Source organism: Cyprinodon tularosa, unplaced genomic scaffold, assembly GCF_016077235.1.
Source record: "Cyprinodon tularosa strain WSP-4 unplaced genomic scaffold, ASM1607723v1 ctg657, whole genome shotgun sequence".
NCBI classification, from domain to species: Eukaryota; Metazoa; Chordata; class Actinopteri; order Cyprinodontiformes; family Cyprinodontidae; genus Cyprinodon; species Cyprinodon tularosa.
The window spans coordinates 76131-99616 of NW_024039404.1; the positions used below are offsets into that span (position 1 = coordinate 76131).

The 23486-nt window shown below is 38.2% G+C and overlaps 1 protein-coding gene across 1 annotated transcript; it reads left to right on the forward strand.

Annotated features, from left to right (window-relative positions):
* Window positions 1-8720: 8720 nt before the first annotated feature.
* Window positions 8721-18373, forward strand: nfkbie (nuclear factor of kappa light polypeptide gene enhancer in B-cells inhibitor, epsilon). Its single transcript, XM_038309119.1, has 6 exons — window positions 8721-9427; window positions 12159-12261; window positions 13338-13548; window positions 13733-13821; window positions 16456-16704; window positions 17614-18373. Exons 1-6 carry the CDS (start codon window positions 9117-9119, stop codon window positions 17680-17682), a joined length of 1032 nt encoding a protein of 343 aa, XP_038165047.1. The 5' UTR covers window positions 8721-9116; the 3' UTR covers window positions 17683-18373.
* The last annotated feature ends 5113 nt before the right edge of the window (window positions 18374-23486 follow it).

Here is a 23486-nt window from a genome sequence, read left to right on the forward strand (position 1 = left end):
CAGCTTTTGTTTATCTTGTAGAAATCAAGGTTTGTGCTTTTGGAGACAGATAACTCAGGAAATAATAGAAATCATATAGAAAAAGAATAAATGACTGAAAGCTACAGTGAGCTTATTTAATCACTGGCTGGTTTCTGCTAACAAGCCAGTTGGCTAGCAAATTAATGTTACTGTAATTTTACTTTGATTCTGTTTTTTATTACAGTGTATTTTGTAGATCCACAGTAACACATCGTCAACATATTTTGCACTACAGATTGCTTTACATGCAGTAATTTGCTGTAGAAACCATTGATTCTGCATTGGCAGAAACAAGAAAAATAGATTGCATTTAATTGTTAGGTTAATTTAATGAGCTTTAATAAAAATGAACATTAGATGGATGGATTTGCCCTCAGCTGCTTGAAAAATATATTGGAATGACCCTGACCTAGAGGGTCTGACCAGCTGGTCAAGTGTCTGAAAAATGTGTCTAGATTTTGGCTTCACTTCTCTGCACAGCATGTTTTGGTATTACCCTCATTTCATTGGCCATTTTTCCTGGTAAATATCCAAAACTAAGGTGCATGCATGGTTGAGGTAACAGTTTGAATTGGGCTCTGGGACAGAAGCAGATCTGCATGACACTTGAAGTACACTTAAGTGAATACATAACTGATGAATAGGTGGATGAAAATGCATTGATCAGATCAATTTGGTTTTTCTAATTAACTAGGTTAAAACCTCTGGAGTTTTTTTTTTTTTTTTTACATTCAACACAAATATTTTACTGCAGTAATTCAAAACATCTATCCATCTTCTTCTGTTATCAGTCAGGTACACGGTGGAACTGGAGTGTATCTCCTGGTTTTGTGAGCAAAGGGACACCAGTCTATGAATGAACATAGAAATACAACTATCCACACACACACTTAGTACACAAACTTCAGAGTGGGAGCTTCTTTGCCTCAAACTCTATTCCTCTATCAGAGGCCTGGGAGCTTGGGGGTTCTTCACAGTATCTTAACCATGTCCCTATGGTGCCATATCATGTTTAAAACAAATATACCAAAATGGCTAAATGAATTTAAAAAATGACAATTAAATGATCTAGTGGCAAATTACAAGTGAGTTTATTTTATAATGCGCAACTCTATTCAGTTAGAATTGTCTTGATTATATAATATTTTCTAAGCACAGAGTTACTATTCAATATTTTAATATCCACATCAGGTTTCTAGTTGATAAACTTTTCTATCGACTTCACTTTTTTTGTCTTTGCAATTACATCCCAATTTTGAGGGGAAAAAAATATTAACAGCTGGACTGTTTGGTCAATGTATTTTAGAAGAAATTGTTTGCATCTCTATTGTTTTTTTCTTCCTTTATGGTATGGCATTATGACACAGTGGATTCCACATATTCTAATTCATAATATCTGTCGTCTATAATTATGACTGAGCCCTTTTCTCATATTTCAGAGCTTAAATCTGTATTTAATGAAAGTAGTTTTATTAAGGAGAAAAGTGTTTATCCTTTATTTCTCATAAAGACGCTGCTATCTCAATCAACAACACCACAAGCTTGACCACCTTTATTTCATTTTGGATTGACTTTTTTTTTAAATATTCCAGATGAAATATATAAACTATATAATGTGTTTCTCCAAGCTATTTTATCCCATGTTCTAAAGAAAACAGTTTATGTGCTTTAATTAAATACACTATATTGCCAAAAGTATTTGCTCACCCATCCAAATTATTGGAATCAGGTGTTCCAATCACTTCCATGGCCACAGGTGTATAAATTCAAGCACCTAGGCATGCAGACTGTTTTTACAAACATTTGTGAAAGAATGGGTCGCTCTCAGGAGCTCAGTGAATTCCAGCGTGGAACTGTGATAGGATGCAACCTGTGCAACAAATCCAGTCGTGAAATTTCCTCGCTCCTAAATATTCCACAGTCAACTGTCAGCTGTATTATAAGAAAATGGAAGTGTTTGGGAACGACAGCAACTCAGCCACGAAGTGGTAGGCCACGTAAACTGACGGAGCGGGGTCAGCGGATGCTGACGCGCATAGTGCGAAGAGGTCGCCAACTTTCTGCAGAGTCAATCACTACAGACCTCCAAACTTCATGTGGCCTTCAGATTAGCTCAAGAACAGTGCGCAGAGAGCTTCATGGAATGGGTTTCCATGGTCGAGCAGCTGCATCCAAGCCATACATCACCAAGTGCAATGCAAAGCGTCGGATGCGGTGGTGTAAAGCACGCCGCCACTGGACTCTAGAGCAGTGGAGACGCGTTCTCTGGAGTGACGAATCGCGCTTCTCCATCTGGCAATCTGATGGACGGGTCTGGGTTTGGCGGTTGCCAGGAGAACGGTACTTGTCTGACTGCATTGTGCCAAGTGTAAAGTTTGGTGGAGGGGGGATTATGGTGTGGGGTTGTTTTTCAGGAGCTGGGCTTGGCCCCTTAGTTCCAGTGAAAGGAACTCTGAATGCTTCAGCATACCAAGACATTTTGGACAATTCCATGCTCCCAACTTTGTGGGAACAGTTTGGAGCTGGCCCCTTCCTCTTCCAACATGACTGTGCACCAGTGCACAAAGCAAGGTCCATAAAGACATGGATGACAGAGTCTGGTGTGGATGAACTTGACTGGCCTGCACAGAGTCCTGACCTCAACCCGATAGAACACCTTTGGGATGAATTAGAGCGGAGACTGAGAGCCAGGCCTTCTCGTCCAACATCAGTGTGCGACCTCACAAATGCGCTTCTGGAAGAATGGTCAAAAATTCCCATAAACACACTCCTAAACCTTGTGGACAGCCTTCCCAGAAGAGTTGAAGCTGTTCTAGCTGCAAAGGGTGGACCGACGTCATATTGAACCCTATGGATTAGGAACGGGATGTCACTTAAGCTCATATGTGAGTCAAGGCAGGTGAGCAAATACTTTTGGCAATATAGTGTACATTAATGTATCTCACCTCCCCATTCCTTTACAGACATCAATTATCCCTGTTAGAATGCTGCAGCTTAAAACAAAAATGTCCAGATTCCTCTTGGTTTTATGTAACACTACAGCAAAAGAGAGAGTATAATCTGTTTTTGTTGTGTGAGAAGGATAAAACTGAGATTAAGCACATTTGAAAGAATATTTTTCATTCCTCCTTCTGTTTACATAAAATCATTTTTTTGCCACAGTCAGGCACGCTATGCAGCCCTTTTTTTTTCTTCTTTATTTTTATTTTTTTGTTTTTTTGCAACACGCACTGCACGGACATTGGACTGGGCTGTTGCTATAAGATGGAGCAAGCAAACATGACAGTAGAGGACATGATAACAGTTGGCAGGTCCTGGATAATAAAGATGTCTTTCTGAAAATTTCTGGCAGTCAAAGTTGTTTTATGGAGTACATTTATGATTCATCTGGTTCATGAAGAGTAGAGTAACGGCTGTGGAAGTGAGCCCTCTAAAGGTTGGATCAAGACAACAAAAGGGAAAGAAGTAAATAGTGAGAGGCTGCAATCACTTACTGTTTTAGGGTATCAGATATCAGTGCTCTGAAATACAAAATGACTTGTTTTCACCATGTAGGCTTGTACAGAAACATGCTGTGCATTTCACTGATTAGGATTCAGTTGAATAACAGAATAATGGATAAACAAAAAGATGAATTATCACACTGCTGACTGATCTGCCTCCTTTTCCAGTTAAACATGGTGAAATTTACATCAGAGTGCCACCAATCGTGTCTTATCTGTGACCGTCAGATAATCTTCAGTTGTTCACTTTTTTAAAGAAAACCTGTTTCCTTTAAATGGTGGTATAAATTCAGTGCATCTAGCTTGAGCTTTAAGATTTAAATTTACTAATGAGGAGAATTAGGCTAATGAAGAGTTGTATCCAATATCAACAGACCCTAGATTTAATTAATTAAATTGTTTCAACAAAATTTACGAAATAAAGTGAACGTGTTTTATTCACTCACATTATTTACCATCTCTGCAAGACTTTGAGGTTTATTAATAAGATATTATTTGTCACATTTCAGCATTCAAACTAATTTAGAACTAAATTTTGAAAAATATATTACACCAAGTGAAGGAGTAGCTTTGTTTACTGACATGTGCTAAACCATTTGAACACCAGTGGGGGTTAATGCCTAACTTGGCCTCTGGAATTAAACAGCAGGAGCAAACTGGTTTTCTCCAGACACTATTTGCCCTTACAGTGTCCATACCAGGAATTAATCATAACCCCACAGTAAATAAGCAATCAAAGACTCCCTTTAAGTTATCACTGCGCCCTTTCACATCATGCATGTGGATTTACTGGGTAGTTGGTGCAACCGTGTGCTGAGTAGACGCCCCTGCTTGCCGCTCAGAATAGAAAGATCATGATGTTTGCTTTTAACCAGACTGTGCACGTGGGGTGAGGCTTAAGTTATCCTGTGACATCTTTGCTGCTTTTAGCTAGGGTGTCCTTAGGTTTCCCAATAGTAATACCTAAAGAAATTACGCTCTTTTTGTAGATGTTTCTGTTGTGTTGGTAGGAGTGAGTGAGCCGCGGAATTAGGGGCTTAATGCCCTGGTAATATTCAGATAAGAGCAGCTATAACCAATAAACAGGAAAGGGCTATAGGGATAACCACTTATCATAAAAACTGACAGTATGATTTTAATGGCTACTTTTGCTTTTTGAAATTTTTCTTGGATATTTGCAATTATTACATTCTTTTTATCCAATCCACTCTATTTCTACAGCACATTTAAATAATGTGGTATGTTTCAAATAGCTGCACAAATTAAGATGATAAAACAAGTTACAATGAAGTACACATATTCTACCACATTCTATCTACTAAAGAATAAATACTTAAAAGTAAATATTTATTTTTAGTTGTGCAATTTCACCATTGAATGTAAATATTGCTCTAGAATGGTCTAACTAATAAGAGATATTTTTTATTTTTAGGGCTGTGTTTGATTTTGTGACTCTTTGGCTGACACATATGATGTCTAAAAGCCTGTTAAATGTTTTTGGTTGATGTTTTAAAGCCATACTGCACCAAATCCCAATGACATAGCAACCCTATGATGACCAAACATCAAAGCAGATTCTACTTTTTAGCAATAACAGCAAGGTATATCCTAAGCAAAATTCTATAGCTATGGACAGAGTTCAAATATGCAACCAAGCATATTTAGACCAGGATTCTTTGAAAGATCAACGAACAAACGTACTGTCTGGACACACATACTACAAAACTTACTTGCCTAAGTTAGTTATCAAATGTTAAAAGCATATTTTTAAAAAGAGGAACAGCATTTTTAAAGAAATTCACAGGGTATACAGTGGTAAGACTCCTAACAAGGGAATGTTCAGGCTTAACTTAAGTTGAGTAAATCTTGGCTTTGTTGAAACAAATCTTCCCTGATACCTTCTGACTGCACTTCATTCTGCAAATGTTTGCTTTAGGATGAAAATAATGGGTCCGGGAGCGTTCCTTTACTTTTTTCCATCTTGAAACCATTCATGGAATGTTATCTATGATTCCTTTCCTGCTTTCCAACTTGCTATGGTTTGTATTAGCTGCAAGAACATGCTGCATTTGAAAGCATTTTCTAGCTTCTGTCTTATATAATGAAATCCTTTTTTCCCCCCATTGTTTCTACTCATAAACATATCGGCACTTTATTAGGTATGCTATTCAGTTCCTTGTTAACTCAAAAAACAAATCGGCCAATCACATCATAGCCTGGAGGCTCTGCACTGCATTAAAGATTTTTAATGGCTTGCACTGGATCCATTTCAGTTTTTGTTTTCTAACCACAAAGAAAAATTTCTTTACTTTTCAAGGTGTTTGCAGTGACATCATAAAAAGTACCAGCAGGCAATCTTGAAAAAAAACTGACAAACACAAAGGGTAACCATGGTGACACACACACAGGGAAAGCTGTGATTAAAAACAGGTATTAAAGAAAGATCAGGAGGGTTTCAAAGAAAATTTCAAATTTATTACACCCATGTCAGATGCCAAAGAGCTAACGTGATTACGATTATAAGCACTTAATTAACCGAACATGTCATGCATTTACATGGAGAATTACATGGTGTTGTCAGTGAAGCACATTACAAATATACATTGAGTTGGTTGTTTCATTTGGCCTCCTCAAAGTAAAACCAAACTTTTGTGATGATAAAAAAATGTATTTTTTTTTTTATTTTTATTTAAATTTTCCATGTGGAAAAAGCCATTTGCTTTTTATAAAAAAAATAAGCTGTTGTCTTCTACAACCTAAACTGCAGGATGGATGGATGGATGGACAATAAATCTTATCTTGTCTTTTGTTTTATCACTACTAGGGGCGCTAGAGCTGTAACTTCAAGGTTTCACTCTCCTAAAGCCCACTGTTAATAGTGTGCTGTAACAAAATCAAGTCCCACTTGATGTTTTGGAATCTTATAGCAGACCAAATTTAACCAGAAGACTAAGAAGTCATTGAATTCCCTTTAAGGAAAAGGCTGCTCTTATCTCTCTAGATTAAAAACATCAGATAACTAATGTGTCTAATCAGGTAACTTTTAGTTTGCAGTTACATGGCCGAGTTTTTGAAAAGGGCAGCCATCATGGGGCATTGATACACACCAATCTGTGTAAATTATTGTATTAATTATGCTAATACTTGGGTAAAAAGTTATGCAGTGTTGCTTTTATAAAATGCAACTTCAGTTTTTGCTTGTTAGGGCCTGGCAATCATCAAGAACTAGCCATATATGCTTTCTCTTACCACAAACCATAGACCTAAAATGACAATATTTGTAAATTGAGAATAAGACTAAAAATGGTTTTCAAAATACATGATTTAAAAGATTTTAATTTTTAAACATTTTATATTTAAAGGTATAGTGGAGGATTTTTTGCGAATTTTTTTAAAAGACTACTTAAAAAAAAAATGTATATGCAGAACCCTGTACCTGCTCCCAAGAGGGAACGCCTATTAAACCCTTGTGAGAGCATGCACGAGCCCATTTCTCCTTGTGCACACTCTGTTTAAAAGTTGCTGTTTGCATCGCTCATACAAGCTTACTATCCAAAAGAAGATTTTTTTATTTTTCCACTGTGTCAGACTCACCACTGTTAAGTGAAAATGGGGACAAGCACATAGGCAGCCTTACGTAAACATATCACCAGAATGACTGACAAATAAGAGGACCATTTATTTTGATGATCCCCCCGAAAAAAGAACATCCTCCACCATATCTTTAAGATGTAATGGAATTTGTATGTTTTTTTTCAAGAAAAAACAGTAATCTTCTTTGTTTTATTGTTTTGCTAACACACATCAGTTAAAATTTGATACTACAAGCTCATTGTTTTAAATGATCATGTTTGCTTTTGTGGTTAAGCTTGGTTTGTTCAGAAATATTTCTCAGCAATTTGCAAATAATTCATCATAATTCATTCTCCCTTTCAGATTTCAGTGAATCTAAATTGCTTTGCGTTCCACTTGGAATTTTCTGTTTCCAAGTAGGAAATTTCATCTGGAAAAACCCCAAAACCTCGAAGTATGGAGCAAGAAAGTTGGAGGAAAAGCACCATATCTGACCTCTTTACACTGGATGGCCACTACTTACAACAACAGTAACTAAACTTTCCTAATTTGACTCTTATAATTTCTAAAACATTTAGTTAGTTGTACAGAAACAGCTTAGTGTTTGTAAAAAAAGATGTTTCAACACAGAAGAGGGTATTTATTAGCTTTAAAACAGAGGCCATCCTTGACATATTTAAGGAAGAAAGAATGTTATAACTTTGGAGATTACCTCACTCCAGATTCTGAGGCATGGGTGGTTCTACACAGGGGCCAACAGGGGCCAGTGTCCCTGAAGAACCGACCCTGGCCCCTGTTGTGGGCCCTGTACTGAAGCCACACAGAGCAAAAATGTAAATATACGTAAGGAAATTTTTCTTAAAGTAAGTGTATTTCCTTTCATTAAAGGATGAAAGATTTGTATAGATGGAAAAAGATGGTTTATGTTTAAAGTAATACAAAATTGTCTGGTATCTTATTTCAAGCTCATTATAGCCCCATTTACAGCGTGGTAACCAAGATAACTTTTAAGTGCAAACGGCACGCAAAACTGAACCGGAGCCATACAAAGAGACGATCACAGTTTTTTTTCTGTTAGATCATAAGTGCGCAACCTTGGTTTTGTGGCTCACTTTTAATATTAAGTGGATGTGCTCTTACCCTGTTTTTTTGTTTCTCTGTTATTCTTTTTCTTTATTCCCACATGAATAATCAGCGGCCCCAACCCTGGCCCCCATGGTAAATTTTGTCCAAAACCATCACTGTTTTGAGGTAAATGGAACACTACACTGAAGTGCTTTTAGGGGTGATTGATGCCCTTATTAGGAAGAGGGAGGCCCTATGAGACCTTGTTCCAGCCCTGGTTTCACCCCTATCTGTGTCTGCTTATTTCTCTGATCCAATGTCAACAGACTGGAAGCTAGTGAGTAACTTTTGCAAACACCTGTTACTTGATAGGTTCTAGCTTTACCTTCATCTTTTGCATTTCCGGGCTGAGAGCGTTACAGGCTCCCATACTTTCTGGTTGTGTGTGTGCGCTGCTCGTTGTACTCAAGTGTAGATGCACGCGCGCTCATGAGAGTGTGTATCGGTTCGCGCGCACTGGGGATTCCCCCGCTTGACAAAAACAGCTCTTCCACTTCTCGCCTTTCATTGCTCATATGCTCTCCGCCTCGAGCCCATGCTGTTACCGGATATCTAGCCGGCAGAGCTTCGCGACTCTTCATTTTATTATTTTTTAAGAACTTTTTTTTTTTTTTTTACCCGCGTCTGGGATGCTTCAATGCTTATTTTGCTACAGTTGAAAGCAGTTTTTCAGCTCTGAGCGTTTGTTACTGCAAGGGGAAGTACTTTATATCAGTTAGTGGCATGAGACTTAGCGGCTCATTTCTCTGTTCTTATAAAGGAGCGGTGGCAGCCTGTCCGGGTTACACCAGCGGCGATAAACCCCGCTAGAAGACTGTAAATTACCCGGAAAGGAAGGCGGCTGTAGCCGGGTGGTGGAGGGGGGGAAACCCAGGGAGGCCGTTTAAGTTCACCATGGCGAACGACGGCTGTAGCAAAGAGGACCCGTTGGAGGACTGCCGCGCGGACTCGGGCATTGACTCTTGCCCCTCCATACTGAAGTCGGAGGAGCCCCGGGAGCCGAGCGGGGACTTCAGCGGGCCAAGGGACAAGTTTTCCACCGGGGAGGAGCGCCTGGATTCAGCCTACACGTCCTCGTCCATCACGGTAGAGAGTCTGTCAGATATCGTGGAGGATATCACCCTCAGCAGCGCCAAAAATGAGCGGATTTCTGAACTGTCCGAGCCAGAGGACTTACTCACAACTATTACAGAGGATGGAGACACGTAGGTTTTCTCTTTTTTTTTATTTTTTTGTTCAAATATACACTTTTCTTTTATATGAGCTCGGTTATAAATTAGATATCTACCTGATATTAATTACTTTGCAACAGTTAAATTCAACTTATGTCATTAAAATTGCAGACCTGAGCATATGCATTAATTATATATATATATATATATATATATATATATATATATATATATATATATATATATATATATATATATATATATATATATATATATATATATATATATAAACACAAACATTGTGTTTTTCAATTAGAACTTAATGATTTTATTTGAATATTTTGCTAGAGCAAAACTAGCCCATATCAGGTTGGAGAACATCACAGTGGAAGCTTTATTCCATCCATATAAGGACAGATGGCCTTTTTTCATTACTTTGAATGTAAAGGCCTGGTTTTCCCATGGTAAATGTTGCTGGAGGGGATTTTGAAGTGTGAACATGGAGACTTTTTATTGAACTTTGTCCTTGTCATGAATATGGACACACTGCTGGGTGGCGTCAGTCAGAAAACAGAAGTGAAACAGATAGGCCTGGACTTCCCCTGCATCACAGACAGAGCACATGTTGCAGAAGTAGCTGAACGTCTTGGTTTAGATCAGAGAAAACTTGTTTGACAGGACAGAACGGTATCTATGTGCATGCCTTCTGTCTTCCTATACATTATTTTGACTTGGTTGCATCAATTTAATTTTAACCACTGCAGGTTTCTTTAAAAGAAAAAAAGAAAAATCAGTTTTGACCAAGCAAAGTTTTGCAGTTCTCAGTTTGACTAGGTGAAACTTTGACTTTTTTTGGTACTAAATCTAGACACCTCAACCTCCACATCTAGCTTTACATGCAAACCTTCTTATGTGTGACCTAATGCCACACAGGTGTGTTTTCACTCTGATAATACACAGTGTCAGAGTCCTGCAACCAGAGCAGCCCATTGGGTGATGCAGTCAAAGAATTGCGGAAACTGTTGTTGTGTCTCTGACCTCCTTTGATTTCCGTTTGCTGATTGTCAGAGCCGTATGGTTTCATTATCGTACCCTAACTATAGATACCTGCTGGGAACAAGGAAGAAAAAAAACACAAGAATCACACCACACAAACTGCTGCTTAGACAGAAAGCCATGTGTGAAAACCTTAATCTTCCATTGTGGGATTCTTTGAAGATCTCATTCATTTGAGACTTACCAAAACCAGGACATTACTGCAATCTTTAAAGGCTAGTAAGGTTGCAGTTAGAGCACATTGACTATTTTGTAGATATTTGGCGCATTTCTTGTGCATAAACACAATTTTTCAACTTTTATCTAGACAGGAAATATGAATTTTTGCTGCTATCTTCCACAAATTATTCAACAGCTTTCCATAATTGTTTCAGTAAAATAAAGCAACACCACTTAACTTTGACCCAAGTTTTAGCTTCATTTGAGGTCAGAATCTCAAAAACTTGCCTATGTAACTTAAGAAGACCAGATCTGAATGGGTCATGTGACCTAAAGCACCGCTTTACCATAGTCTGAGCTACTCTTAAACTCCAGCGACTGCTATCTAGCTATCTAAGCTAAACATTTTATTTTAGGGAAAAAAGCAGTTATGAAATGCTTTAACATTGATTTGCAGTGGCATTTGTTGTGTTTGTAATTCAGCTCAAGACTAAAGCAGATAAACCTCCACTTAATCTCACTTAAGTTTCGATGAACTTTGACTAGTGACCTGTAAAGCATGTAAAATATATATTTATATACATATATATACACACACATCATAGCTATTCATTGCCAGTGATTTATATTTCATTTCATTTATAAGCGATGGAAACATCCAAATATTATTTGCAATATCAAGTGGGGTTTTTATTCTTGTTTTAGGAGCAATGCTTTAAGTTACTTTTTTCTTTGTTCTCACCACTTTGTATGATGTGTAACTTGAGAGAATCGACTTTTTTTGCATAACTTGTTTCAGATCAGAGATCTGAATGAAAGCCCTGTCCTGTTATGGTGGGAACTTTTGATCCCACTCTGTCTGCGTCTGAATCAAGTGTCCGACTTTTCGATGGTTGTTTGACATTTAACCTGAAATGAGAACTGACTGACTTTGACATCACGCTGCGGTAACGCTGCGTCTCATAGCGAAATGTTTTGGTTGCTATAAATTAGTTTAAGCTTTCTTGATTTTGCACATTTACACTCGTATCGTGAAAGCCAAGCTCCCGTCTGAATAGGCCCAAAATCTTCCTCTGTCGAGGCCGCCGTTGTGTTGTTCTCAGTGGGTCTAAATTAAGCACCAAAGCTCTGTTCCATTTCCTGCTTTGTACATGCGTTTGTTTGCTACAACTTCCCACGCAGGCCTTGGGGTTAGAGTGCTTTGTTTTGTTTTGTCATTCACATTGGCGACGAGATCTCAAAAAATCGTACCCACTATCAGGTGAAGGTGCCATCCTCCATTGACCTTCAAGCCTGCTGCAAGATGTTCTTAAGAATTTTCTGTTGATTTCACAACATCCTAATCACTCAGTTTTGCCTCACAGCCCACTAAGCATTACTCTCTTGAGATGAGTACTGAGGAAAATTGTGATGCAACATTTTAAGTGCTGACTTTTTCTCTACCCACTTTATGTTACAATGAAATCGGCTTGTTGCTCAATGCAACTTAAAATTAACCTGTAATTTTATTTGTTCCATGACTGCAAGATGTTTATTTTTATCTCTTTAGAATTCTGCACCTATCGATCATCCACGAGGATATATTCATCTCCCAAGAGTTGATAGAGCTGTTCCCGAAAGAGGTCCTTGACATCCAGAACAATCTATATCAGGTAGGTTTATGAATAAATTGTGGCTTCCAGTAGGATTTTCCCTCTAGCATTACTTCCTCATTACCAGTATTTTGAATGCAGAAGCAGAGGTAATATTTATATCTGCAAACTTCAGAGAAGTTTTCTTCCTCCTTGCGAGCAGCCCTTCCTCTCCTGGGAACGTCACTGTGGGTGGCTCCAGTGTTGGCTCATAAGAGACTTTGAATGGAAACTCCCCTCCTCTACCTTGTGTAGAAATAGAACCACAGGGAGCTGGTTGGAGTGTATCCTTGTGTGGATGTTGGGGGGAGAAATTGTTCCAGTCCTTCAGGAAGTCTGCACTAGAGCCTTAGCGCGAAGTGATAATGGAGCAGGCAGACATAGCTGTCAGTTGGAACAGATTGAAAAAGAAGAGTCAGCACTTCATGCATTGACTCAGTCTGCTCCATGCTCCTGAGTTGCATAATTTCCTCTCAACAGTCATTATAGGACAGAAAAATCACGCCTGAGTAGAAATTAAAGATCTGTCCACATATTACGCATTCTGGTGTTATTTTTTTGACATTTAAATGTTAATGTTAAACGTCAATTTGCAAACGTAGGATTTATTTTTTTCTGCAAAGTTTAAGCAGAAAATTAAAAGCAGGTTAAAATTCATGAAAAGAAGGTTCAATATTCACTGCGTTTATTTAAGCCTCTGTAAGCTATTTGATTTGGAATGACTACTCAGCTCTCGCTTTCTCAGCTGGAACAAGTTTCTTTTGCGGTTGTCTTTGATGAGGTGAATAAACAGGTATGGGCTTGCTCTCTATAGTTTGTCAAAAGCAATCTTTTCAAGTCTAGGTAAAAAGACAGATGCTTGTTATTTAAATTCAAGTGTTAGAAACAAACATAGTTTCAATGGATACAACCAGAAAATATGTTGTTTTTGATTGATGCAAAAAAAACAAAAAAGATGATTTGTTTTTTTTGGCTTTTTTCAACAAAAGTCAACAAAATACCTCCAGCTGTTTCCTCTGAAGTAATACTCGCTAGCTTTAGTTTAACGAGAAACGTATGCGCCAATAACTTCTTCCCTATATGCTTGTGATCCTCAGAGTCCACTGCACCTGGCCACCTACCTGAATCTGACAGAAGTGGTGAAGGCCCTGATGAAGAAAGGAGCCAGCTTGGAGCTGCAAGACCAGGACGGGAACACGGCGCTTCACGTGGCCTGCCAACAAGGGCAAACGGAATGCGTGACAGAAATGACCCGAGACCTTCCTGCGAGCATGCTGGAGCCAGTCCTGCAGACCCAGAACTGGAGAGGTGAGAATAGTTGTCTTATTACTGTATGGTTTTGTGTACAAACAGCAGACCTGAGCTGTTTTTTCTTTTATTTTATTTTTATGATCCCTGGATCTTCTATACCACATTTTTAGCATTATCGGCTCCGCAGCTGTCATTAAAGGTGGCATTAAATGTTTTTAATAAGGGCATTTCCTCCTTTCAGGTCTTGCCTGTCTTCACCTGGCAGCACTGAACAGGCAACAACAAATTATGAAGCTCCTGATGAAAAAGGGAGCAGATCTTAACATCCAGGTCAGCTTGTTTATTTGTGTGAAAAAATTTGCAATGTTTTCATGGAATGCACATTTTCAATTTTTTTTCTTTAACCAATTACTAGTCACTTCTCATCCTGTTGCTGCAAACAGATTTCATATCCTACCTGATGTTCACTAAATTTGTAAACAAATAGTAAAATGCTTCCTCCCAGAATGATTTGGCTCCATTTTTGTGTAAAATTTAGTTAAAAAAAAATGTTCTAGCCTTGTTTACTGCACGTTCTCGTACCTTGTGCTCCCATTTATAAATCTTCTGCACCTGTCCAATGTTGATAGTGATATGAGCTGAGCTCGGGGCTTCCTGTCGAATTTGGGGAGACATAATTAGATTTGAGATATGATTAGGCTGTCCAGCCGTCTCTTAACTTTCTATTGATGGAAGGGAACACAGCTGTTGGTGTTAAAACCACTGGGACATTCCTCTCAGTTTAAATCACCATCCCAATATGTCACTGTCTTACTTGCAGGGTGTTGAATTATAATTTTAGCTAAAACTATTATATAAGCTGTCATTTATAGACTCATCCCTTGTAATTACAAGCATGACTATTACCGTATTTTCACGACCATAAGGCGCACCGGACTAAAAGGCGCACTCTCAGTTATGTGTGCCATTTCTGTATTTAACACACACATAAGGCGCACCGGACTATAGGGCGCGTTTTTTATATACAGGTACATGTCCTCTCAGGTGGATTTTCCCACTTAAAAACATATTAAAACTACTTTATTCCAACTGATCACAGCAAATAAAGCTGCAAGGTGTATTTATTACAAAGTATTATTCAAACCTGGGAACCGGCCGTGAGAGACACATCGCTGATGACACAGGGCTGTGATTACTCCTCTGATACAGTTTATTGACGCATAAATTAACTTAAAACATAGGCAGGATAATAATCTGGATGAACTGACTGCAATGATTAAATTTTCAGGTGGACTTCCTCACTTAAAAAGATTTAGATGAAAAAACACCTGCTGATGTGAGCCCGGATGCGCTGCGGCCCAGAGGCTGCTGTTGAATTAAGTTTTCAGGTAGAAAAATAGAGCTGGAGCAAAACTGAGTATGATTGTGCTTTATTCATGTATTTATTACAAAGTATTAATCAAACCCCCCAAAGTCCTCATCCTCTGTTTCTGAATTAAACAGCTGCGCTAAATCCGACATGCCAGTTTCCCCTTCTTCTTCACTGTCAGAGTCACTTTCCGTGCCGGGCGGCTCCTTGGAAATGATGCCGGCTTTTGCGAAAGCTCGAACAACAGTCCCAGCAGAAACGTTAGTCCAAGCATCTACAATCCATCCGCAAACGGTGGCGTAACTTGCCCGGCGCTGCCTTCCACTTTTAGTGAAACTGTGCTCTCCGTCTGTCATCCATCGCTCCCACGCCGCTCGCAGCCTTACTTTGAACGGCCGGTTCACACCGATGTCGAGCAGTTGAAGTTCCTTTGTCAGACCTCCCGGAATAACAGCAAGCACAGTGTTCATTTCTTTGACCTTTTTTTCCACATCGGCTGTGAGATGGGCACGCATGGAGTCACAAATTAACAGAGATGGTGATGCGTGGAAAAAACCACCTGGTCTCCTTACATACACCTCCCTCAGCCAAGCTTTCATCATCTCCTCGTCCATCCAGCCTTTTTCATTCGCCTTAATAACAACTCCAGCTGGAAAAGTCTCTTTAGGCAAAGTCTTTCTTTTAAAAATCACCATAGGCGGCAGTTTCTGTCCATTTGCGTGGCAGCCAAGCACAACAGTAAACGACGCCTTTTCATACCCCGTTGTGTGTATCGCTACAGTGCTGGTCCCCTTCTTCTCCACGGTGTGATTCACTGGGATGTCGAAAGTGAGCGACACCTCGTCCATGTTGGTTATGTGGCTTGGCTGGATGACTTTGTCAGCGATGTGTTTGCTGCAGAAAGAGTGGAAGCTCGCCAGCTTTTCATCATAATCCGCCGGACGTCGCTGAGCAACTGTAGTCCTGGTCCGGATGGAAAAATTGCACCGTTTCATAAAACGGAAGCACCACGATGGACCTCCTTGAAAATTTTCAATTTTCATTTCTTCCGCCAGCTTTACTGCTTTTAGTCGAACAGTGACCGTTGAAACGCTGGCCCCACTCGTTCTTTGCTCCACGATCCACCGCTCGAGTCTTTCCTCCAACTCGGGCCACCTCGCCTTATGTCCGCGGAAACTCAGCTGCGTCTTCTTCACCAGTCGGAGTTCGTTTTCCAGCTTCCTCCACTTGCGAACCATCGATTCATTTATATTGAATTCTCTCGCAGCTGCTCGATTTCCATGTTCCTCTGCGTAGCTGATAGCCTTCAGTTTAAACTGGGCTTCATAGGCGTGTCTCTTTGCCATTTCCAGGGTTGTTAAGACAACAATGTTCTGCATAAAGCACATACCTGTTCTTTTATACACAAGCCACGCCCACACTTCCCCCTTTAAGGTTCTCACATACTCATGGTGGTCTCAACAACGTCCGCAGATAGGGCGCACCGCACCATAGGGCGCACCCCACATTTTGAGGGGAAAAAAAGACGTTTAGGTGCGCCTTATAGTCGTGAAAATACGGTAAATCTTTTTCTTTTTTTAATTATTGCACTGCAGGAAGGAACGGCCGGTAAAACGGCTCTTCACCTCGCTGTTGAACTGCACGACATCACGTTGGTGAAGCTGCTGCTTAACAACGGGGCCGACGTGGATGCTCCGATGTTCAACGGCTGCACGCCTCTGCACCTCGCTGTGGGCAGACAAGACGCACGAATCGCTGACCTCCTCTGCCAGTTTGGGGCTGACAAGATGCTGCGAAACATGGAAGACGAGACAGCGCTGGATCTGGCCGACGGAAATGATGACGTAAGCAAACTGTGTTGATGAAAAAAAAAGAATCTATTTTTTTTTTTTTTTTTTTTAGCTAAGTTTAAATTGTATTTGTTTTTCTTTAAATTGATACACACCTATTAATTAGTTATTTTCGAGCTGACTTCGTTTTTTGGGGGGGTTTAAATGTGAGGAAAACTTCTCCTGGCCACTCTTCAAAAATGGAAAACATCAGACATCATACTAATAAGGAAAAGCAATGATAGTTTATTTTCTATGAAAGAACAAAAGAATAAAACTGCAAATATTTTTTTATCTAATATTAAACTTTATTAGCACTGCCACTCAAGGAAAAGTAAAGACATTTCTCTGAATTCTTAGCCATCTTTTAGTCTTACTGTAGTTTTTTAAATCACCATTTTACTTTGTTTTATTCATTTTTTATTACACTGAAAATTACAGGGCCATACTATTCTCTCTGTTTTTAATTCTGGTGGTCAGGAAAAGCTGTTTTCTGCAGTTAAGTTACCTAATTCAGGGTTTTAAACATTAAACACTTTTCAAAACAAAATTTTAAATTGCTTTTTTTTATCAATAACATAAGTGATCTCTTTTAATGCATTTAGTGATAGTTTGCAGACATCGTCCAAACAAACCTATAAGCAGAGCAACAGTCATATATCAGATATCTGATCCCATTATTGTTTACATCTGGGGATTCCAACAAGCCTCCAATTCATGCTCTGATCCAAACATCTTCCATTTGAGGAATCTTTCTAGCACCCTTCCACACTAAAGTGATTGGAAGATTTTTGTTCGTACTACTTGCATTCATCATTAGATTAAATGTTATAGAACATTCCACGGATTTTGTGGAAAACTAAAAGTGGACACAATTTCTGTTGTTTAGGTTATTTTGATTTTTATATTCTTGTTTTATTCCAGATTCTGGCCCTGTTTCCATTTGATGACATCCAGATCTCTGGAAGGTCTGTAGTTGGTGTGCCGTTTTGAACAAACTCCCAGCCCAAAACATGGACTATAACACACCTGGAGCCTGAATGCAGCTGGATCTTTTGATTTTTATTTTTTTCTGACTAAGTTGTTTATTAAATAGTTGCTTTATATGTAGTTGACTCTAATATCTAGTGAGAAATGTGCACCATGCTAATCTGCTTTTCTATGGGAAGCAGAGCAATTCTGCTTAAACTGAACGCTGATTTATAAAAACAAAATGATGCGTTGTTCTCCGTTTCAAAATATGCCCCAATGCAAGTGCAAAACTATAAACCTAACCGCCCCTGAAAATGCTACCTCTTTCACAAATATGAATTGTTTAAGCTACATGACCATTTTAAAAATCCTTCCATTTCTGAAAGCATGGAACTTTGGATTTGTGAGGAGAATGCAGTCATCAGCAATGATTATTTTGGTTTCCTTTAAATTTTTTTGTCTTTTTCAAACTAATCTTATCCCTGTTTATTACAGCAAACTGATAGCCAGTATCAAAAATGTAATATATGAAAAATAAAATGCCGCTTAATGTTTCTTTTTTTTTTTTAAGGTTTGCTGCTTTGTGATGAACTATTTATCTTTTCATGTACTATTCATCTGCAGAAAAGAGCAGATCTTTGCATGTAATTACACTGGCCTCTCTCGCTGAAACGAGCAGTTCATTTATTTTTTAATAAAAGTCGGAACACCATTTGCGTGTGTGGGTATGTGTATGTTCTTTTTCAGGGAAAAGGAAGTTTGGGTTTACTCTCATTAGTGTTTTTTGGCACCACTCGTGTTTGTGCACATTCTGACCAGAATAGCCACTCTACAACGGAAAGTCCGGGTTTTCTTAAGCATCCCTGAAGCTATTTCAACCATGCAGGTTGAGATGCACATAAAATATGAGCAAAATGAAAACCATTGAAGTCTTTAAGGTTTAATAAGTTCTTACAACTCATTAGAAACATTTTTAAAATGTAAATTAGGGCAACCTCCATGGATTTGACAGTTTTTATGGTTTACCCGCATGACAAAGTCCTTTTTTGTTTGTTTCCTGTCAGGTGCTTCTGCAAGGTGTATCTTTGGTTTTACTGGAAGTCTCTTCCTTGTAGCTTCTGCAATACAATGATCATATGGCGGTTGGAAATTCCACCCCGCTGGATCTAATTTGTAAACATGCCAGCAGCAGAACTGGTTCACAATGCAGGGCTTTTGGTCACAATGGTTTTCTTGCATGCGTGATAGCCAGGAGATCATTTATGTAAGCGGGTTGGTGTGCAGACATTCTGGTTAATTCTGAGCAACACAAAATGCTCATACTTGTGTAGTAAACAGCTGGAACAAAGGTTATGAAACTCAACTACTTCCCTATTCAACTGTGACCTGGGAAACTCTGATGCTATTTATGTTTTCTGCATTATTGGTCATGCTGGCAGAGACCTGCAGTAAAAAACAATGTTTTAAACATGTGCAGCTTTCCTTAGATTAACAAAAGAAAGCTAATTTCATTCAGAACCATTTAACTCAGCGCATTTAACTGTTGGTTCCTGCAGCTTCTTTCTGAATTACAGTTACTGATGCGAGGAAATTTTTGTTCTTTTAAAGCTGCACCAGTTCCCTAAATGTTTGACCTGGGAATCTCCACCAAAATTCATTCACTGTGTAATGACTACAAACAAGCCAAGCCCAATTTGATTGTTGTATGCATGCTGCTGGATTGAAGTATTGTCTTCTAAGCAAATATACTCTATAAAAGGATAACCTTCCATTAACGTAAGTAAAACTTGTTTCAAGCAAGTATAAAACATATGTTACTACTAATCTATATCTATATTCTCTCATATTTCATTGCATCCCATTCTCAAATTTCAATGTCTAATTGGAATTTTATGAGGTTACTAACAGGCTGTGCAGTGGAAGGATTAGTATGTATGTATGTTTTTTTTTTGTGTTTTTTTTTTTTAACCATATATGAAAATAACTGTTTGCTTCTGTTTTTAGCCCTTTATATAATCCACTAACATTTACCTCTGCCTATATTTCTAAAGTTTTCAGACTACAAATCCAATCACGTCCAAATCCAATGTTACTTTTCATCCACACACAGAGTTTTGGTTTTAGTATTTTTCAGTTACGATCAATGTAATTGGTGAATTAAAATGTCTTTTGGTAAACTTAAGAAAAAAAACAGGGTTTAAAACTTTGTTAAAAAAGATCTCCTCTGCACTTCTCTGTAAATTCCAGATTTTTGAGGTGCACTGCTTATAACCATCCTATCTACTAATAAAGATCCAAACCATGAAATCAATAAATAGTTGTTTTGAAGAAATTTTGGTCTTTTCAGACTCATTCAAATAAACAATCCTCACTTTTTCTTATTAGCATGATCTCCAGGCCAGGAGAAATGTTTCTCACATTTATACTTCCGATAAACAGGAATAGGGCTTATGAATAACTAATAAGCAACACATTAAAGTTATGTATCACAAGAAAGAAAGAAAGAAAGTTACTTTTTTTTTTTTTTGTCCTACTGTCTGAAAAACGCTAGATTTAAAACTAAAGATAAAAAAAAAAATGAAATATCTGGTAGGCAATTAACAAGCAGATTTAATAACCTTATAAAAGGGTTCTTCATGAGAATGAGTTGAACTGAGTGAAACCTTTCTATCAGGGTCAGCATGAGGTTTATAGCTTTCAAGGTAGGGTTCAATGAAAGATTACATACACCTAAGTAGTGCTCACAGAGAAATATTTTCCATGGAGCAAATTAAAAGAATATTGAGGGCGGTGCTCAGAGGGTTGACGGGTCAAACAGTAGGAGGAGAAAAAGATGTGTAGGTGGGATTACTCAACCATGACCTAGTGAAGTGACAGATTTTTCCACCGCAAATCAAAAAGCCTCACCGGGCTACATGGGTTCTACCCTAGGGTATCCAAAACAAAGGTCCAGAGTCATCTATTGCTTGTGTTTTTAAACGCATACGTCAAAGTGAAAGATGTGGGAACCTTTTGCCCTACAGCTTGCAAAAAACACATACCCCGGCGTTTCTTCCAGTCAGAAGTTACACTGAACAGTAGAATCACTACTTTGGTTCATTTCTAACAAGGGGAGACAGATATTACACCAGCCGTAATATACGAGAAATCAAAGAGTAATTTTTGTTATCACTCCCTCCAAAAAGTATCTGTACTCATTAGACTGTTGTAAGGCTTAAGCAAGACCGCCAACTTTCACAGGTTTCATTTTTTGTATGAGATAGACCAATAGGAGCAGAACATAACTGTGAAATAACTTTGTGTGTGCATTTTTATTCTTTCTCTTCTACTCTCAGTCACCCAGATTAAATCCAGAGAAGCCAAATTAATTCAAAGGTCCACTAATCAGTAAATATAGAAAAAATGTGTGTAATCTAATCTCCAACCAACCAAGGAGGTTTCTTTAGAGAACACATGTGAACAGAGCAATGAAAGAGAAAGCAGACAGTCCAGGAAAAGGCTTTGGAGGAGTTTAAATCAAGATTTGATTATCTCACAAAGCCCCATTCAATCCATCATCTGACAGTGGAAAGAATACCTCAAACCCTACCTTGGAAGGTATAAAACCCCCTGCTGAGAATGAAAGGTTTCACTCAAACAGGAAGACACACATTAACACAAAAGCACGCAGACACAAGTGCAAAGAGCTGCACTTACTTCCCTTAAGTCAAGAATGAATGAAACATAATGTTAACAATGTTAATTTAGCATGTTGATTGATAAATAAGTCCAAAATTACAGAATTTAATTGCATAAAAATGTTTTATTTTTGTTACCTTTATGTAATATGTAGATACCAAGAAGTTTTTTAAAAGAGTATTTCAACTCAATGTCAATATACAATATTTTTTATTTTATTTATTTTTTTATATTCAATTGGCTTTTTTCTTATAAATGACAAGACCTAAATATTTTATTAAACTAGTAGGACTGGAAGAGAAGAGCAAGCATTAAAAAGAAGATTAGATGCAAGGAGGTTGTTTGTTCTGAAAAAACTTGTAAAATTCACAGCTCAACTGGGAGAATGTGGTGGCCATCCTCATTGTATACTACAAAAACTTGATTTTTATAAAAGAGCACAAAAAAAGTGTGTGAGGCCACAGATGATACAAATTATAGAAAAGTAAAGTAGTTTGGCCAGATAAAATCAACTTTCATCATGGTGAGCTGAATGCAAAACCATATATTTGGAGTTAAACTAGAGCTACACATCAGTTATATCATACCATCTTCATAGTGAAACATAGTGGTGGCAGCATAATGCTGTGGGGATTTTTTCCCCCCCTTTTTTTTTAGCAGTGATGTGGCTTGCCGGTTATAGCTAATGAAACTGAGCTTCGTGCAAGGCAATACTTTCACAAAACCTTCCGGAGGTAAAGACTTAAGGTAAGGATGGAGATTTACCTTTATGCTAACAAAGAGCATTAAATAAGGCCAGAGCACTAACATACTTCTAAATCAAAGAATCTTAATATTTTGAAATTGTCTGGTAAAAGTCCAAGGTAAAGTGCTTTTGCTACAAACCTGTAGAAATTAATATATTCTGCAGACAACAAAAAGTTTCAAATCTCTATATGCAGAAAAATTATAATCATACCTTCAAAGACTTGTAGCTCTAACTGCAGCAAACACAATTGTAGTGTTGAGGGAGTGGAATACATATATATTGCATTTTTTGTGTAGAAAATGGTCAGAAAGCATGTATTGTTTATTTTACTATCTTCTCATTTATGTTATTTAAACTCATAAAGTATGAATAACATATATTGAAGTTTTTGGATTTGCCGTGAAAATTAGGAGTATTTATAGTTTAGCAAGACAAAATATACCTTTTAAACTGAAAATGGACGGGGAAATATGGTATTTGTACATAACAATTGCAAACTGCCCTCCAAAATACAGGTGCTGGTCATAAAATTAGAATATCATGAAAAAGTAGATTGATTTCAGTAATTCCATTTAAAAAGTGAAACTTGTATATTATATTCATACATTACATACAAACTCATATATTTCAGATGTTTATTTTGTTTAATTTTGATGATTACAAATGACAACAAATGAAAATCTCAAATTCATCATATCAGAAAATTAGAATATTGTGAAAAGGTTCAAAATTGATGGCCCCTGGTGCCACACTCTAATCAGCTAATTAACTCAAACCACCTGCAAAAGCCTTTAAATGGTCTTTCAGTCTAGTTCTATAGGCTACACAATCATGGGGAAGACTGCTGACTTAACAGTTTTCCAAAAGACGACCATCGACACCTTGCACAAGGAGGGCAAGACACAAAAGGTCATCGCTAAAGAGGCTGGCTGTTCACAGAGCTCAGTGTCCAAGCACATTAATAGAGAGGCGAAGGGAAGGAAAAGATGTGGTCGAAAAAAGTGTACAAGCAAGAGAGATAACCGCACCCTGGAGAGGATTGTGAAACAAAACCCATTCAAAAATGTGGGGGAGATTCACAAAGAGTGGACTGCAGCTGGAGTGAGTGCTTCAAGAACCACCACACACAGACGTATGAAAGACATGGGTTTCTGCTGTCGCATTCCTTGTGTCAAGCCACTCTTGATCCACAGACAGCGTCAGAAGCGTCTTGCCTGGGCTAAAGAGAAACAGGACTGGACTGCTGGTGAGTGGTCCAAAGTCATGTTCTCTGATGAAAGTAAATTTTGCATTTCCTTTGGAAATCAAGGTCCCAGAGTCTGGAGGAAAAGAAGAGAGGCACTTCATCCACGTTGCTTGAAGTCCAGTGTAAAGTTTCCACAGTCAGTGATGGTTTGGG